General features: G+C 41.6%; 1 protein-coding gene across 5 annotated transcripts; it reads right to left on the reverse strand.

The window, feature by feature from the left end:
* Positions 1 to 68: 68 nt before the first annotated feature.
* LOC105898021 (zinc finger and SCAN domain-containing protein 2-like) lies at positions 69 to 17,380 on the reverse strand. 5 transcript variants are annotated; one of them, XM_031563363.2, is made up of 7 exons: positions 17,004 to 17,380; positions 6,263 to 6,374; positions 5,886 to 5,978; positions 3,776 to 3,809; positions 2,808 to 3,015; positions 779 to 2,039; positions 69 to 404 (listed from the first exon to the last, which is right to left on the reverse strand). In XM_031563363.2, exons 1-7 carry the CDS (start codon positions 17,289 to 17,291, stop codon positions 361 to 363), a joined length of 2,040 nt encoding a protein of 679 aa, XP_031419223.1. In that variant the 5' UTR covers positions 17,292 to 17,380; the 3' UTR covers positions 69 to 360. The 5 variants fall into 5 exon arrangements, with proteins under 5 accessions (XP_031419223.1, XP_031419224.1, XP_031419221.1 ...); XM_031563364.2 differs by lacking the exon at positions 69 to 404 and having other exon boundaries at positions 506 to 1,940; positions 1,986 to 2,039; XM_031563361.2 differs by lacking the exon at positions 69 to 404 and having other exon boundaries at positions 506 to 2,039; positions 17,004 to 17,379.
* Between the last annotated feature and the right edge of the window lie 1,822 nt (positions 17,381 to 19,202).

Consider the following 19,202-nt stretch of genomic DNA (forward strand, 5'->3'; position numbering starts at 1 on the left):
CGGGGCAGTACAGATGGGGGTGTGTGTGTGAGACGGGGCAGTACAGATGGGTGGGTGTGTGTGTGTGTGTGTGTGTGAAGGGGCAGTACAGATGGGTGTGGGGGAGGCTGAAGGCTGAGACTAGGAGAGAGATAGACCTGCTAACTAACCCACCTTACAGAAACAGTTGTCCTCAACCTCAACACAGCCTTAAACAATGACACACACACACACACACACACACACACACACACACACACACACACACACACACACACACACTGGAGGAGACTTGGGCAGTGCTACCATTGCTTCACCCAGAAGTGGCTCTTCACATGTGTCAGGACAACCAGAAACAATGTGGAGGCAGTAGCACCTGGATCAAATGTCTCTTGTGGATCTGAATGTGTGGAAGAGGAGGTTGCCTTTGGGAGAGAGAGATAGAGAGAGGGATAGAGAGAGGGATAGAGAGAGGGATAGAGAGATTGATGGAGAGACAGAGAGAGGGATGGAGATATATAGAGAGAGGGATGGAGATATATAGAGAGAGGGACGGAGAGAGAAAGAGAGAGGGGGACAGAGATTGAGAGAGAGGGATAGATGTGGCATCTGAGTTTATCAGTTACCAAAAATCCACCCAACATGAAAAAACTGAACACAACTTTACAGAACTTGAATTGGGTGCAAGGCAAAATTCCAAAGGCCTAATGACCAAATTCCGATCATGTGTGTTTCCCTGTTGAGTCCTACAGCACGTAATCATCATAGTCGTCGCCAATCTCCTCTGTCTCCCCCTCACCTTCATCCCCTTTGGGTCTGTGGTGGCGCTGCATGTGGTTCTTGAGGCTGACGTTGTGGTTAAAGCACTGCCCACAGTCCTGGCACTTGAAGGGTTTCTGCCCTGTGTGGACGCGCATATGGGACTTGAGGTTTCCTGGCTGGTTGAAGGAGCGGTCGCACTGCTCACAGGTGTAGGACTTCAGGCCGGTATGCACCACCTCGTGTCTCTTGAGGTGATCGAAATCGGCGAAGCCCTTGTCACAAACTTTGCAGAAGAACCTGCCATGTTTCCAGTGAGTTTTCCGGTGAGCGCTCCGACTGTAGCGGTCCGTAAATCGCTTGGGGCAGTCGGGGCAGCGGTACTTCAGCCTCTCCTCCAAGTGGATCTTTTCATGCCTCAGCTTGTCTTCCTGAAACCTGAATGTCTTGTAGCAGTATCGGCAGGGCAGCGCATGGCCCTCGGTGTGCACCTGAGAGTGCATGTGCAGCCCTGCTGGACTGGTGAAGCACCTGCCGCAGGTGAGACAGGAGAACGGCTTGATTTTGTGATCGCAGACGTGCGAACACCTGCTGTCCCGTCTGATGATAAATTTCCCACAGTCTGGGCAGAGCTCGCGTTTAAAACCATGGGACTGCTCCACATGACTCTGTAGACTGTACAGGTCCCTGAAGTAGATGGCAAACATTGGAATGTTATGCGTCTCCTTGGAGACTGTTGCCTCTTGGTGGCAGCTGTTGGAGGACTCCAGTTGGGAAGTAGTGTTGTTGTCCTGGTCACTGCTGCTGGTGTCTTCTTGGCCTTCAGTTGTGTCGACTCCTTGTGCGCTGCTGTTCACAGAACCCTGTTCTTTGCTGCTGCTCAACTCACTAACATCATTACTAGCAGTGGGGGCTTTGGGATTGTCCATGTTTTGGGTTTCTTGGCCATCTGTGCAGGCAGGACCTTGGTGGTCTTCCCTGTAGCCGCACTGAACACAGCAGTAGAGCTGACGGTGGTCCTGCTCGGAACAGCAGGTGCTGGACTCCTCCCCACAGTCACGGCACCACGCCAACAACAAAGGACTGCCCTCCTCCTCCTCCTCCGAACCAGACTCCTCGCCCGACATCTGCACGAATTCTTCAATATTCGGAGCCCACTCAGCGTCACTGTCATTCCTTTTCCTCTTTGACTTCTGTTCCTCCTGTTCCTGTTCCTCCTCCTCCTCCTCCTCCTCGGTCATCTCCTCCTCCATATCTATGTCAATGCCTTCACATGACCGTTCCACTGACTCCTCTGCTGCCTATATGAAACATACAGTGGTTTTAATCATCTGCCAGTGAGAGAAGGAGCATACAGTTTTCCAAAACGTACACCTAAGTCTTTAATAATACATACTCACCTTTAATAGTCTCTAATAATACATACTCTCCTTTAATACTCTTTAATAATACATACTCTCCTTTAATACTCTTTAATAATACATACTCTCCTTTAATAATACATACTCTCCTTTAATAATGCATAATCTCCTTTAATACTCTTTAATAACACATACTCTTGCATTATTCAACGCAAACAGTCACAACACCTAAGGTACAATGTACAGCAACAATGTCTTTGGCTCACACACACACACACACACACACCACTGTCAATGTACAGCAACAATGTCTTTGGGTCAGACTGTAGTAACTAATAACTCATAATGATCCAACGACTGAATATGTCATAAAGCATCACTATCATAAAGACGGGGTCGATCCTCACCCAGACGTCAGTCATAGATAACCAGCTCATTTGAAAGAAGCACAAACAAACAGACGGGGCGACAGTGGTACAGGAGGTAGAGAAGTCGTTTAGTAATCAGAAGGTTGCTAGTTCAATTCCCTGTCGAAGCGTCCTTGAGCAAGACACTGAACCCCTAATTGCTCCTGATGTGCAGTGTGCCATCAGTGTTAATGTAAAATGTGTATACATCCTTGTAAGTCGCTTTGGATAAAAGCGTCTGCTAAATGACTAAATGTATAACAAAACAAACAAACAAAAACAAACCGAGCCAGCCCATTACCTGGTGACTGTCTGTGAACAGGTGGTCTGGGGGATGGCTGGCCCACTCTCTGCGGTGGCGGCACGTCCAACACTGCTGCACCACGTGGAGGACGGGCCCGTCGCGGCGCGTGGTGATCCTGCACACCTGACTGCAGCACCCTAAGCACCTCTGGAACAGCTGCAGCAGGCTGGCAATCTGCACAACAGCCTCCGACACTAAGGTGTCCCTTCAGCAACACAATAGAGACGCGTGATGTAACAACAAGTTTGGTCCAGCACACCAGTGAAGTGGAGTGAGCAGGGATACACACACAGATATATCTTGAAACAATACAATACAATACACGATTCTGATTAGGATATTTGAATAACCTATCATAAAAAATAATAATATGCAAATGCAAATATGATTAAATCAAACTCTTTACTCTGCTCTACTATCTTTTTCAATCATTTTAAATCCAAAATTAAATTTGCACAGGAACTCTGAGCTCACCATAGCTAATCCCTGCGGTCAGATTCCTTTAATACAGCAATAAGGAGTTCTGTTCCAAAACAAGCAAGCTAACGACCTAAAAGGCATTCAAAAACCTAGCAAAACACCACCAATAGTTCAGTTGACACTGATAGAAGCGTGCCAACAAACTAACTGGTGTCTTTTGACAATATAGCTGGAAATCTCATGCTGTGAAAGCGTTTCTTCCATTTTTGCAGGGTATTCCAGCCCGGTAAACAGAACTACATAGTGCATGTCCTGGATGGATAGTGGGGAAGACACAGGTGTTTGTGTTCTTCCACATGACCATCCGCTATCAAAATGAATTTGAGGATGGTACCAAAACTAGTTGCCTATAAAACCATACCTCAGAAAGTGTCAAATTGTGGCATAGTCTTACTTTAATGCACACAGTTCAGGAAATCACTAACTCATTTTAATGCAACAGTTATCTCTGCGCAAGTAATACTCACAAAAAAAAATCAACTTACCTGTTCAGCATGAAGGAAGAAACACACTTGGAGTCTGTAAAGGTAAATATAAATATATAAATATGATAATCTAACTTGAGTACTAAGGCCTACTAAACCATTTATATAAATATGTGTGATGCATGTATGATTGATACTAAAATGTCTGATCAATATGTCTGATACATGTATGATTGATACTAACATGTCTGATTAGTGTCTGGTACATATATGATTGATACTTACATGTCTGATTAGTGTCTGGTACATATATGATTGATACTAACATGTCTGATCAATATGTCTGATACATATATGATTGATACTAACATGTCTGATCAATATGTCTGATACATATATGTTTGATACTAACATGTCTGATCAATATGTCTGATACATATATGATTGATACTAACATGTCTGATTAGTGTCTGATACATATATGATTGATACTAACATGTCTGATCAATATGTCTGATACATATATGATTGATACTAACATGTCTGATCAATATGTCTGATACATATATGATTGATACTAACATGTCTGATCAATATGTCTGATACATATATGTTTGATACTAACATGTCTGATCAATATGTCTGATACATATATGATTGATACTAACATGTCTGATTAGTGTCTGATACATATATGATTGATACTAACATGTCTGATTAGTGTCTGATACATATATGATTGATACTAACATGTCTGATCAATATGTCTGATACCTATATGATTGATACTAACATGTCTGATCAATATGTCTGATACATATATGATTGATACTAACATGTCTGATCAATATGTCTGATACATATATGATTGATACTAACATGTCTGATTAGTGTCTGATACATATATGATTGATACTAACATGTCTGATCAATATGTCTGATACATATATGATTGATACTAACATGTCTGATCAATATGTCTGATACATATATGATTGATGCTAACATGTCTGATCAATATGTCTGATACATATATGATTGATACTTACATGTCTGATCAATATGTCTGATACATATATGATTGATACTAACATGTCTGATCAATATGTCTGATACATATATGATTGATACTAACATGTCTAATCAATATGTCTGATACATATATGATTGATACTAACATGTCTGATCAATATGTCTGATACATATATGATTGATACTAACATGTCTGATCAATATGTCTGATACATATATGATTGATACTTACATGTCTGATTAGTGTCTGATACATATATGATTGATACTAACATGTCTGATCAATATGTCTGATACATATATGATTGATACTTACATGTCTGATCAATATGTCGGATACATATATGACTGATACTAACATGTCTGATACATATATGATTGATACTAACATGTCTGATCAATATGTCTGATACATATATGATTGATACTAACATGTCTGATTAGTGTCTGATACATATATGATTGATACTAACATGTCTGATCAATATGTCTGATACATATATGATTGATACTAACATGTCTGATCAATATGTCTGATACATATATGATTGATACTAACATGTCTGATCAATATGTCTGATACATATATGATTGATACTAACATGTCTGATACAAATATGATTGATACTAACATGTCTGATTAGTGTCTGATACATATATGATTGATACTAACATGTCTGATCAATATGTCTGATACATATATGATTGATACTAACATGTCTGATCAATATGTCTGATACATATATGATTGATACTAACATGTCTGATCAATATGTCTGATACATATATGATTGATACTAACATGTCTGATCAATATGTCTGATACATATATGATTGATACTTACATGTCTGATTAGTGTCTGGTACAGTTTCACTCTGGTAGGATTTTATATGTGAACCATGCTGAGAAAATCTTAGTGCGCCTTTATTGTACCGCAGTAGCAACCTTACATAAACGTTCAATTACGTGTTCATTTATTTCACGTTTTGTTAAAGTATTATTAGCCACCCCCTGATCATTTGTAAGGTAATGTGGTATGGGATAGCCTTTTGAATGTTGTGTATAATAATTATAAAATGTGCACACACACATTGCAAACTACTGGAGACACAAATTAGGGAAATGTTTTTACTGTACCTCTCGATTTTCTCATTGTTTTTTTTGCACCGGATGCCATAAAGTCCACACTCTCGTCAAGGGAAATGTGCGTCACTGCAGGAGTCTGAGTTGCTGGAACAGAAACACAAACAAATGTGACACCAGCATGAGGCCAGAATCAAGTGAAACACAAGGAACTCTAGTCCGAGAGGGGAAGCAATGGCTGTGATGCTTTGAAGGCCACAGCTGAGGTTTGAAAACAGACATCAGTGCAGGACACAGTTTTCTGTGACCCTATGATAAAACAGACATTCAGTATCCTTGGAGTCACAACAAATTAAAAAATGAGATGCTGTTACAACTTTAACACAGAGACACAATCAATGCCATGAGGAAGTAACTGAGGGCAAACAAACCTGTACTTTTGTAGTGAGGCCGCAGTGTTTTCATACAAAGCTGCGTGCCAACTGTGCACATCTTTGCTTGATCCGTTTGGCAGGCCTTGTTATGTACTCTAGCTGTGCTTGCCTAAACAACAAAGCAGCAATTTTATGCATGTTTTGGTAAATGCAGGTGAGTCTCTTAGCTGCTAATCACGTCGTTCATGAACAAATAAGTTCCCATTTAACATGTATGACGCCATCATTGTTGTGTCGAAACTCGAACGGTGTCAACAGGGAGGCTAATTGCCTTGAATCATATATGCAGGCGGACTATTCACACCTTTCTCCACCCCAACACAAAGCCCTTTCACAAGGGAATGTTTTTTTCGCTGGCCATATTTTTTGCGAGTGCTGTACACCAGCTGGCTCCTACACACTACAAGATGCTAATGTCGCTAAAGTTTTACACACAGCCTACAATTTCACTGTCAGGTTATTTTAGTGTCAACATCTCGAAGACCTAACAAACTGGTTCACAGAAATCTTCTTGTTGTTTGCGGTAGGCACTATATACCCACGCAAACGTTCTCACACGAATTACATCCAAACGAACTGCTGTACAGTGTTCATACAAGACTAGCCTAATGGATCACATTGCCAACAGAGAAATTGAACACATTGGCCACATTTCTAGCGAACTAACTAACTGCAACAGCTATATACACCAGCTGGCTCCGAGGCAAGGTCTTACACGCTAATGGTAAAAAATATATTGTTATTTTTAACTAAAAGTTATTGTCCGCGAAAAAAATACTTACATTTGCCTCGCCTGTACTGCTACGGATAGATGGTAAGGAGCCGGCATGCAAGGTCAATCTGGTTGCAAGTCCATTGTTATATTGGCCCAGGTTAGTAAAACATTCCAATTTAAAATGGTTTGCGCACACAAACAAAACTTTGCCAATTCTTTCTGGGATATTGCCTTCAAAAATGAAATCCATCCATTTCCCTCTTGTGCCTTGTGAGATTGGAAGGAGATGTATAGATCTGTGAGGATCTGTGCAGCCGACCACAGCGCATCTTGAGGACTTCATTTTTGTGTTCATGCTGCTAGCTAACTATTCCTCGTGCATACGAGCTTTGCAATAAGTCCATGAAGTTCTCTGGCAAATGTCTTATTTGTAACGAGTGGGAGAGGGGGGAGAGGCAATGAACCTCCCACTGTATCATGTGGAGGGAGTACACAGGAACCTCATTCGCAGTCAGTCAAGCATGACGTTTCTGACATAGAGGAACCTCAACAAAACGCGCGACAAAACAAAACGCGACCCCTTGGGGTCCGCGAAAAAGTCTGGCTTCCAAAGGTTTTTTTATTTTATTTAATTTTTTTATTGCAATACAGTATACAAAACATGTAGACTAATGTTACACGCTGTACCGATACTAGACAAGTTTTGAAAAGTATAAGTATAGTTACTTCATTAAAATAGCACGCAATCAGAGCGCACTCACTGTTCCGCTCCCTGTCAGGCTGCCTGCACGCATTGACTGCAAGGGCGGGGCTGCCCAACTCTCACCCATGCAACAGACAGCCTTCACTCATCTCAGGGGAGACATGGCCTCATGTGCAGGAGCTCTGGCCGACCGTCCTCGGCTTGTTTTAAAAAAATAAGGGAGATCTGGAATTACTTCGGATACGAAGCAGACTGTGAGGGAAAGCCCATCGACACACAGAGACCCGTCTGTAAAACATGCTTCAAAGCCACTCAGGCAAAGGGAGGTAACACGTAAAATATGGCTAAGGACCTCTCAGACAAACACCCCGAACTTTTCAGAGAGTTCAAAGAACAACAGGTTAGCAAATGTGATTAAAAACATGAAGACCCACAAGGTCTTAGCCTAGTTTAGCGACAAGCGATTTTCCCCATCACATAATTTTGACTATGCGTAGTACAATGATCATAATGCAGTGTGGTTAACGTAACTAAACCACACTTTTCACGCTAGTGATGTTAACTGCCATAAAGAAAACGCTATACGTGTATAATCAATGCAGTGATGTCACCATGTTGTTTCCATTAGTATCTTGCTGGAGGATAATACTATAAATGCCATTTGTTAAGTGTTCGTGACAACGCTAATACAGACAAGTGCTCATCACATCAGCCATAAAACAACTGCAGATTTCTGGTTTCCAAAGGTTGCCATCGTTCAGTGACAACAAGACCGGGTAAATAAACTGCACTGGACAAACTATGTGCTGAGAGACAGGAACACCCTTCTCATTGATGACACACACACACACACACACACACACACAGTGTCAGTCTGGGATACCAGTTTTGGATAACATTAGGGGGATATTTCATGTTTGTTAAAAATAAATCTTCAGAATCATCTCCGTAGGAAAACCCTACAATCTGCTTTGATAAAAAAATGTATTCCATCAATATTTGATTTTTATGTAAGGTAAACATTATTTAGCTTCTCAGCACATTTTCCAAAAAATAATTTACAAATCTATCCTACATACTGTCAAGTAATGCCGAATGTAATACAATGATTATCTAAAACTCTTGTAATATTAGTACTATATGATTTTAGAGTAAAAGAGTCCAAAAGCATAAAACATTACAAATAGCTATAAGCCTATATGGTTTAATTTGGGATGTGATTATGAGGGGGTCCTCGGAAAATGTTCTACCCTTTGAGGGGTCCCTGGGCCCAAAAAGTTTGAGAACCCCTGGTCTATGGGAGATAGTGAGGCAGTGCCTCACCTAGGATTGCGCAATCTCTCCAAACTGGGTAGGAGCATAAAGTTAGCCTCTGAGGCCCTGTTTAGGCTCTTCTGAAAAGCCATGCAATCATGGCTTGAACAACAAGGGCTATGTGCAATGACTGAAGCACAAGAGCAACTCCTACGAGATGTACAGCATGCATTTCATGGTAATGACAAGGCCACTGCTCAACTGCTCATCGGTGAGGTGGAGACTGAACTCCATCAGATCCAGAAGAGAATCCAGATGTTCACAAATGAGGGAGTTAAGCAATCAGCAACCTTTGCATTCTGGTTAACGTTCATAAATGGTGCTGATCTGTTGCTAAGGATCCTTCGTTCAGAGCGTGAAGCTGACTTTCAACTTCACCTGAATTGCATGTGTGAAGTAATGCCTTGGTTCAGAGCTGCTGGAAGGACCAATTATGCTAAGTACATGCCAGTCTATGTTGCAGAAGTGAAAGCCCTTGAACATGAACAACCAGAAGCATACACATTCATGCAGCAAGGTGGATTTGTTGTTCGCCGGTCTGAGCATGGAAGCTTCAACTGTGTGGCTACAGATCAGGCACTCAAGCAAACCATCAATCGGGAAGGCAAGAGTCAGGGTGGAGTTGTTGGCTTCACATTACGAAAGGGAGCTCTCACAAGATGGCTGATGACGAGACATGTGACCACGGCATATGTGGAAGCCATGAAAGATCTTTGTGACACTGATGCAAAGAGCCCGAAAGCACACCAGGAGCATGGAGCATCCAGAATGGACAGAGACGAGAGAGACATACAGAAGATAATGGAAGCCGTGGAGCAGAAGCAGAATCCCTTTGACCTTGATAACATTCCTGAGGAACTGATCAACATTGCAAGTGGTCAGGTTGCATCTGAGAAAGTTGCAAAAGAGCGCTCAAGCTTCCTTCAAAATGGTGCGAAGCAGAATAACATCTTTATTGAACAACGTCTGTCAAATTTGAAAAGAACAAAGAGCGTCTGGGAGCCTGAGAAAAGAAATCGGTGTGCAACCTTCACGGACATGAAAACATCAGTTGGAGTCAGCATATCAAGACAGGTTCACATGGACTCAGATGTGCTCTTCCGAAGGCTACTTGCTGTCTCCAAGCAAAGAGAGGTGTCCATGGAGACTGTGATGTCTCACGAACTGGCAGCTGTCCCGCCCTCTTTGTTTTATGATGATGGAAGCATGAGGAAGACAACAAAAGCTGACCTTGCTAAGAGATTGGAGTCTGTCGTTGAAGAGACACAGCAGTTGCCTAATGTTGAGGAACCATCAGCATACATCATTGATGGCATGGCTCTTCTACAGAGTCTCCATGACTCAGGCTTTCATACTTTCAATGACCTGGGCGAGTGTGTCTGGAAAAAGATCACAACTTTAATGGGAAAGGGAGGCATCAGCTGTGTTGTTTTAGTGTTTGACAGGTATGACCATCAACACTCAGTCAAAGATTTTGAAAGGCAGAGAAGAGGCACCATCCAAACCAGCAGACGCACCCATATTATCACAGGACAAGAAAGGCTTCCAAATTACAGAAAGTACCTGAAGATCAGTGGGAACAAGGCTGCTCTATGTTGCATTGTCAGCAACTATATCACCAGCTTGGCCAAAGAGAATCACTTCAGAGAACACTGTCATCTTGGCAGGTGGCTTTGAAAATGGTGAGGAGGTCAAGAGGGTTAGCAGGTCAGGCGTTGACTGCTTGACAGACCTTTACAGTGACCAGGAGGAGGCTGACACAAGACTGGTGTTACATGCAATACACCTTGCACAGTCAAATTCTCGTCTCATTGTGAAATGTGATGATACAGATGTACTGGTTTTGCTTGTGTACTATTCAAGCAAAGGGTGGGCCGACGGGGTTGGGGCCCCCGTCCTTCTCCAACCGGCCCTCCCTTCCCTTTCGCCGGCACTGACAAGTATGTGCTTCACAGAACACGTATAATTTACTCTGATTTTAAATCGTTAGAAATCACTGAATGATATTTATACTACTGCTCGCGATTTGTATTCACACTCATGGTGCCTATTTTTCGAAAAGTGTCTTCTGAAATGTGTTCCTACGGACTTCGAAAGACCAATGTAGGAAAAGGTCTCCGCCTGACTCATGAACGCCTGAAAATGGGTTCTTACACAGCCGAAGTGTTCTCAGATGTGAGGATTTAGGATGATGATTCTTAAATTGAACGTATGTTCTTGTGCGCCTACTCAACAGCGTCACTGGCTGCCAGACAAAGTCGTTTTTGACAGTGAGAGCATGTCATCGGCACCAAAACGTAAATGGAGAAAAAGAAAAGATGGATGGGAGGAAGGTGTATCAAAATATTTAAAAATATCTGATTTATTTGGGAAACCACCGACTGCTGACAGTGATCCGAAAGTAAGTTGTGTCCTTGACCTGGCCATTGTTAGCTTGCTTTTCAAAGATGAGGTAACGTTCCCTACAAGCTAGCCTATCTAACTTTAGGTAGATACATTTCCAAAATTGAGACCGTTATGATCTGGTAAAATCAGCAAGCTGACACTGATATCGAGATTATCTAATTTAACATGTTAGACGTAGTCACTTGTTTACAATCGATGAGCAAGCTATCTATGGTGGTAGTTGTAAAGAGGGCAATCTTATAATTTCTAATAACGTATGTCAAATAAGTTGACCAGCTAGCTTGTTATGCTAAAATCACCGTGTTACACATAACACTAACATTATAAACAATGTTAATATGTTATCTAGATTAGATAGTGAGGTAATAATAACACATGAGTATACTGATATTGTTTTTTTATTACCATGTGACTAATGCACCCGGGCTGGCAGTTAGTTTAGGTTCTGTTACTTAACTTATTGTTTTGTTATGCACCTTCAACACCCCTACACACACACACACACACACACACACACACAATCACACACCCAGCATGCAACACTACTGATACCACTGATGTTCACACCCCATCATATGTTCTATTCTGTTAATTTCTACAATATAGTTCATACTAATTCTACCCTCTGATTCCAGCTTCTTTATTGTGTGGACATTCATTCCTTAAGGCTGTAGTTGTATAATATATATAATATATATGTATAACCATCTGATACTAGCCCAGAGTTAAGCATATTCATCTAGCAAACTATACCTACATTGGAGTGTTACAATAGCCAGTATAATTTTATTCCATTGGTGGATCCAAAAGTTATAAAAAAAAAACATATATGATGTAATTTCTTTGTAATCATCCAAAATAATGGTAAGTGTAGGGGTATTTTTCCAAGAAGGCCACTGACTGGTCGATATGTGCGATGCATTGATTGGGCAGCGCGCCTTGGTGCTATAAAAATAAAGTTTATTATTATTATTATGATTATTATTGTATTGAGTGGGCCGGTCTGACAGTATCTCCCGGGCCACGTTTTCCCCCCAGTCCGCCCCTGGATGAGAGAACTATTTCTCACAAAGACATTATATACTTCGACACAAATTCCACTCCATAGACATCTAAACGAACTATCTCCTGTATAAGTAAGCCTAGATTAAATAAGCTAGCCTCACTGTTCTCACAAACATTCCCTGGCCACATTTTTAGCGGGTGCTGTACACCAGCTGGCTAAATGACTACATGACTCCTACACACACTACAAGATGCTAATGTCGCTAAAGTTTTACACACAGCCTACAATTTCACTGTCAGGTTATTTTAGTGTCAACATCTCGAAGACCTAACAAACTGGTTCACAGAAATCTTCTTGTTGTTTGCGGTAGGCACTATATACCCATGCAAACGTTCTCACACGAATTACATCCAAACGAACTGCTGTACGGTGCTCATACAAGACTAGCCTAATGGATCACATTGCCAACAGAGAAATTCAACACATTGCCCACATTTCTAGCGAACTAACTAACTGCAACAGCTATATACACCAGCTGGCTCCGAGGCAAGGTCTTACACGCTAATGTTAAAAAAAAGTTTTGTTCTTTTTAACTCAAAGTTACTGTCCACGAAAAAAAATACTTACATTTGCCTCGCCTGTACTGCTACGGATGGATGGTAAGGAGCCGGCATGCAAGGTCAATCTGGTTGCAAGTCCATTGTTATATTGGCCCAGGTTAGTAAAACATTCCAATTTAAAATGGTTTGCGCACACAAACAAAACTTTGCCAATTCGTTCTGGGATATTGCCTTCAAAAATGAAATCCATCCATTTCCCTCTTGTGCCTTGTGAGATTGGAATGTGATGTAAAGATCTGTGAGGATCTGTGCAGCCGACCACAGCGCATCTTGAGGACTTCATTTTTGTGTTCATGCTGCTAGCTAACTATTCCTCGTGCATACGAGCTTTGCAATAAGTCCATGAAGTTCACTGGCCAATGTCTTATCTGTAACGAGTGGGAGAGGGGGAGAGCTGCAGCTCAGCTGTCTGGCCAGCAGGCCTGTGTTCACACATGCCCAGTATGTGTCTCCATAGTAGAGGAAGCGTGTCTTATGTGGTGCTCTGCTCGAACAATACTGCTTTAATGCGCTGCTCATTAATTTCTCTTTCCATTCTTTGGCACAAATTACATGCGTTAAATCGCTATGCGTAAAGTCGCATGGGGGGCGTGGTCAGGAAAATCATGTTTGGCTGTAGCAAAGTTGGGCTTTGCTAGGGATAGCCAGGCGGGCTTTGCTTTTTAGCGCTCGCGGTTATGTTGGAAGCACCCACAGTTTTGTGCCGTCAATAAAGTCATCATTAAATACATGATTAGATACTCAAACTCCGCGTAGTGACTGAGATCGCTAATATTGGAGTGGGTCATTCGTCCCAAAATGTGCTCATGTGCAAAGTAAACAACAATCAATTAAACGTTATAGGTAACTTATTAGCAGCTAGCTAGCTAGCCACTATGTGTTCCAATGGGTTTTCGGTTAAAGTGTTAGCGGCAAGCTAACAGTAATAGTCCAGAGCTTCAGTTCAAGACCTACAATATTCTGTTTGACCTCACAGCATTCGTGTAGCATATAAACAACAAACCGAGTCGATTGGACATATAAAAAGTCCTGTAAAAGAGGACGTGTCCGGGTAAAAGAGGACGTCTGGTCACCCTATTAATAACCATCTGATACTAGCCCAGAGTTAAGCATATTCATCTAGCAAACTATACCTACCTTGGAGTGTTACAATAGCCAGTATAATTGTATTCCATTGGTGGATCCAAATGTTATAAAACAAAAACATATATGATGTAATTTCTTTGTAATCATCCAAAATAATGGTAAGTGTAAGGGTATTTTTCCAAGAAGGCCACTGACTGGTCGATACGTGCGATGCATTGATTGGGCAGCGCGCCTTGGTGCTATAAAAATAAAGTTTATTATTATTATTATGATTATTATTGTATTGAGTGGGCCGGTCTGACAGTATCTCCCGGGCCACTTTTTCCCCCAGTCCGCCCCTGGATGAGAGAACTATTTCTCACAAAGACGTTATATACTTCGACACAAATTCCACTCCATAGACATCTAAACGAACTATCTCCTGTATAAGTAAGCCTAGATTAAATAGGCTAGCCTCACTGTTCTCACAAACATTCGCTGGCCACATTTTTAGCGAGTGCTGTACACCAGCTGGCTCCTACACACACTACAAGATGCTAATGTCGCTAAAGTTTTACACACAGCCTACAATTTCACTGTCAGGTTATTTTAGTGTCAACATCTCGAAGACCTAACAAACTGGTTCACAGAAATCTTCTTGTTGTTTGCGGTAGGCACTATATACCCATGCAAACGTTCTCACACGAATTACATCCAAACGAACTGCTGTACAAGGCATACAAGACTAGCCTAATGGATCACATTGCCAACAGAGAAATTCAACACATTGCCCACATTTCTAGCGAACTAACTAACTGCAACAGCTATATACACCAGCTGGCTCCGAGGCAAGGTCTTACACGCTAATGTTAAAAAAGTTTTGTTCTTTTTAACTCAAAGTTACTGTCCGCGAAAAAAAATACTTACATTTGCCTCGCCTGTACTGCTACGGATGGGATGGTAAGGAGCCAGCATGCAAGGTCAATCTGGTTGCAAGTCCATTGTTATATTGGCCCAGGTTAGTAAAACATTCCAATTTAAAATGGTTTGCGCACACAAACAAAACTTTGCCAATTCTTTCTGGGATATTGCCTTCAAAAATGAAATCCATCCATTTCCCTCTTGTGCCTTGTGAGATTGGAATGTGATGTAAAGATCTGTGAGGATCTGTGCAGCCGACCACAGCGCATCTTGAGGACTTCATTTTTGTGTTCATGCTGCTAGCTAACTATTCCTCGTGCATACGAGCTTTGCAATAAGTCCATGAAGTTCACTGGCCAATGTCTTATCTGTAACGAGGGGGAGAGGGGGGGGGGGGGGGGGGCATAGCTGCAGCTCAGCTGTCTGGCCAGCAGGCCTGTGTTCACACATGCCCAGTATGTGTCTCCACAGTAGAGGAAGCGTGTCTTATGTGGTGCTCTGCTCGAACAATACTGCTTTAATGCGCTGCTCATTAATTTCTCTTTCCATTCTTTGGCACAAATTACATGCGTTAAATCGCTATGCGTAAAGTCGCATGGGGGGCGTGGTCAGGAAAATCATGTTTGGCTGTAGCAAAGTTGGGCTTTGCTTTTTAGCGCTCGCGGTTATGTTGGAAGCACCCACAGTTTTGTGCTGTCAATAAAGTCATCATTAAATTCATGATTAGATACTCAAACTCCGCGTAGTGACTGAGATCGCTAATATTGGAGTGGGTCATTCGTCCCAAAATGTGCTCATGTGCAAAGTAAACAACAATCAATTAAACGTTATAGGTAACTTATTAGCAGCTAGCTAGCTAGCCACTATGTGTTCCAATGGGTTTTCGGTTAAAGTGTTAGCGGCAAGCTAACAGTAATAGTCCAGAGCTTCAGTTCAAGACCTACAATATTCTGTTTGACCTCACAGTATTCGTGTAGCATATAAACAACAAACCGAGTCGATTGGACATATAAAAAGTCCTGTAAAAGAGGACGTGTCCGGGTAAAAGAGGACGTCTGGTCACCCTATTAATAACCATCTGATACTAGCCCAGAGTTAAGCATATTCATCTAGCAAACTATACCTACCTTGGAGTGTTACAATAGCCAGTATAATTGTATTCCATTGGGGAATCCAAATGTTATAAAACAAAAACATATATGATGTAATTTCTTTGTAATCATCCAAAATAATGGTAAGTGTAAGGGTATTTTTCCAAGAAGGCCACTGACTGGTCGATACGTGCGATGCATTGATTGGGCAGCGCGCCTTGGTGCTATAAAAATAAAGTTTATTATTATTATTATTATTATGATTATTATTGTATTGAGTGGGCCGGTCTGACAGTATCTCCCGGGCCACTTTTTCCCCCAGTCCGCCCCTGGATGAGAGAACTATTTCTCACAAAGACGTTATATACTTCGACACAAATTCCACTCCATAGACATCTAAACGAACTATCTCCTGTATAAGTAAGCCTAGATTAAATAGGCTAGCCTCACTGTTCTCACAAACATTCGCTGGCCACATTTTTAGCGAGTGCTGTACAACAGCTGGCTCCTACACACACTACAAGATGCTAATGTCGCTAAAGTTTTACACACAGCCTACAATTTCACTGTCAGGTTATTTTAGTGTCAACATCTCGAAGACCTAACAAACTGGTTCACAGAAATCTTCTTGTTGTTTGCGGTAGGCACTATATACCCATGCAAACGTTCTCACACGAATTACATCCAAACGAACTGCTGTACAAGGCATACAAGACTAGCCTAATGGATCACATTGCCAACAGAGAAATTCAACACATTGGCCACATTTCTAGCGAATTAACTAACTGCAACAGCTATATACACCAGCTGGCTCCGAGGCAAGGTCTTACACGCTAATGTTAAAACAGTTATTGTTCTTTTTAACTAAAGGTTATTGTCCGCGAAAAAAATACTTACATCTCCCTTGTCTGTACTGCGACGGATAGATGGTAAGGAGCCGGCTTGCAAGGTCAATCTGGTTGCAAGTCCATTGTTAAATTGGCCCAGGTTAGTAAAACATTCCAATTTAAAATGGTTTGCGCACACAAGCAAAGTTTTGCCAATTTTTCCTGGGACATTGCCTTCAAAAATGAAATCCACCCATTTCCCTCTTGTGCCTTCTGAGATTGGAAGGTTATGTACAGATCTGTGAGGATCTGTGCAGCCGACCACATTGCATCTTGAGTACTTCATTTTTGTGTTCATGCTGCTAGCTAACTATTCCTCGTGCATACGAGCTTTGCAATAAGGCCATGAAGTTCTCTGGCCAATGTCTTATCTGTAACGAGTGTGTGTGTGTGTGGGGGGGGGGGGGGCAATGTAGGGAACCTCCCACTGTATCATGTGGAGGGAGTACATAGGAACCTCATTCGCAGTCACTCAAGCATGACGTTTCTGACATAGAGGAACCTCAACAAAACGCGCGAATGGTTTTATTCTAGCGTTTTTGGGTTGGTAGACATGCCAGATACCCAAATTAACGCGAAGAAGCTGTTGAATTCTGTTCTCCTAGATCCATGTTGATATGAAATATGTTACCGTCATTCATTAATAATTAATGAAAGGTCACTCAAAGTAGAAACGTACAGTTTTCTTTATTAGCTTACTAAACATCTCACAGTACTGTCAGAACACCGGTATCTGTGGCATGGCTCAAAGCCGTATGAGCTACACAGGAAACGAAAGGGGTTCTTATAGATTTATCGGGGAACAAATTAAGAGTCCCATTAGTACATTTCCCCATAACTTACATAAGACATAACCTGAGTATAATTGACACAATATGAATACAATTCAGCAATATAAAATAATACAAATAACCATTTGATGAGAACACATAACTCAACAGAAGCACTAAAAAAAGTGGTATTTTTTTTAATAATATGTCCCCTTTAACACTTCTCCTCATCCCAACACAAACGTTGTACTGGCCCAGGTTGGTGAAACAGTCAGTCGGAGGAAAAGTGTTAAGCGCACACCAACAGGTTTTTGCAAAGTGTTGCTGGGACCTTGCCAGGCACTTTTTAAATCTCTTTCCTGATACTTTTTTTATGCCACGTGTGAAAAATGCCTAGAGCCCGAGAGTGTATGCTGCAGGGAGATATCACAGGTAGAATTAATTATTGGTGAATGACATTTTAAAAGTACTTACCTTTGCCTCGTCTGCAATTCTTTGGCGGATGGTCGGTACTGATTCCCCTTTCAAAATCAGTCTCCCTGCGAGTCCCGCGTTATACTGCCCCAGGTTGGTAAAACAGTCAGATGAAAAGTGGTTAGCGCACACGAGCAGGTATTTGCGAGGTGTTGCTGGGACCTTGCCCTCATATATGAAATTAACCCATTTCGCTTTTATTATTTCTGAGTCTGGGATCACATGTAAGCATTTGTGCTGCTCTTTGCAGTCGACTACGGAGCAGCGAACATGCCGCATTCGTTTCATGATAATTTGTGTGACCAACTTGTTGGAGTAGGCTACTTTATAGGCTATATGATGTCGCGTATGTGACGTTTCGTGTCCTCATTTGTCTACGGAGCGTTACATTCCGCAGCTTTAGATGGTCAGAATGTAGTTGGTGGTCGTTTATGCGCCAGTGCCTGACAAAGAACCCCGTAAACAGTTAATTACGGCTCTCGAGTAATAGGCCTACATTACATATCGCGAACTGTGCAATAGCTAAGTGATTCAGCTAAATATAAAAGGCGTGATTATTTCCCTCCCGGTGCCTGAGTTTTTCATTCGTTTTTTGTGATCAACGAAACAGTGATACAAACCGATCATCCGTAATAAAGTTTTAGCTAATTCACCTGATGACATACAGCTAGACTGTGCGAGACTTTTCCTTTACCAAACCTGCCATATGATTTAAATACAACTGTTGCTGATATTCACACACTAACTAACGTGTTATTACGCGACTCAGAATATAATGCATGGTCATCAATTAGATCTGACTATCAAAACACTTGGTTTACAACGCGCAGCCTATGCCATCAATACTTTCCTCAAGTATAAATTAATTACATTAACTTTTGCTTTGGTAATCAAACTTTCTCTGATATATGTTACCACCTCTGTTTACATGTAACTTTGCTGACAATACATTACACCAACACTGA

Source organism: Clupea harengus, chromosome 25, assembly GCF_900700415.2.
Source record: "Clupea harengus chromosome 25, Ch_v2.0.2, whole genome shotgun sequence".
Classification (NCBI taxonomy): Eukaryota; Metazoa; Chordata; class Actinopteri; order Clupeiformes; family Clupeidae; genus Clupea; species Clupea harengus.

Excerpts from the sequence above, each read along its gene's own strand:
- LOC105898021 (XM_031563361.2), bottom strand. The coding sequence starts at position 17,291 with ATGAACACAAAAATGAAGTACTCAAGATGCAATGTGGTCGGCTGCACA. Across the intron at positions 5,979-6,262 it reads GCCTCACTACAAAAGTACAG|CAACTCAGACTCCTGCAGTG; the intron begins GTTTGTTTGCCC and ends TTTCTGTTCCAG. Across the intron at positions 3,810-5,885 it reads AACAATGAGAAAATCGAGAG|ACTCCAAGTGTGTTTCTTCC; the intron begins GTACAGTAAAAA and ends TTACCTTTACAG.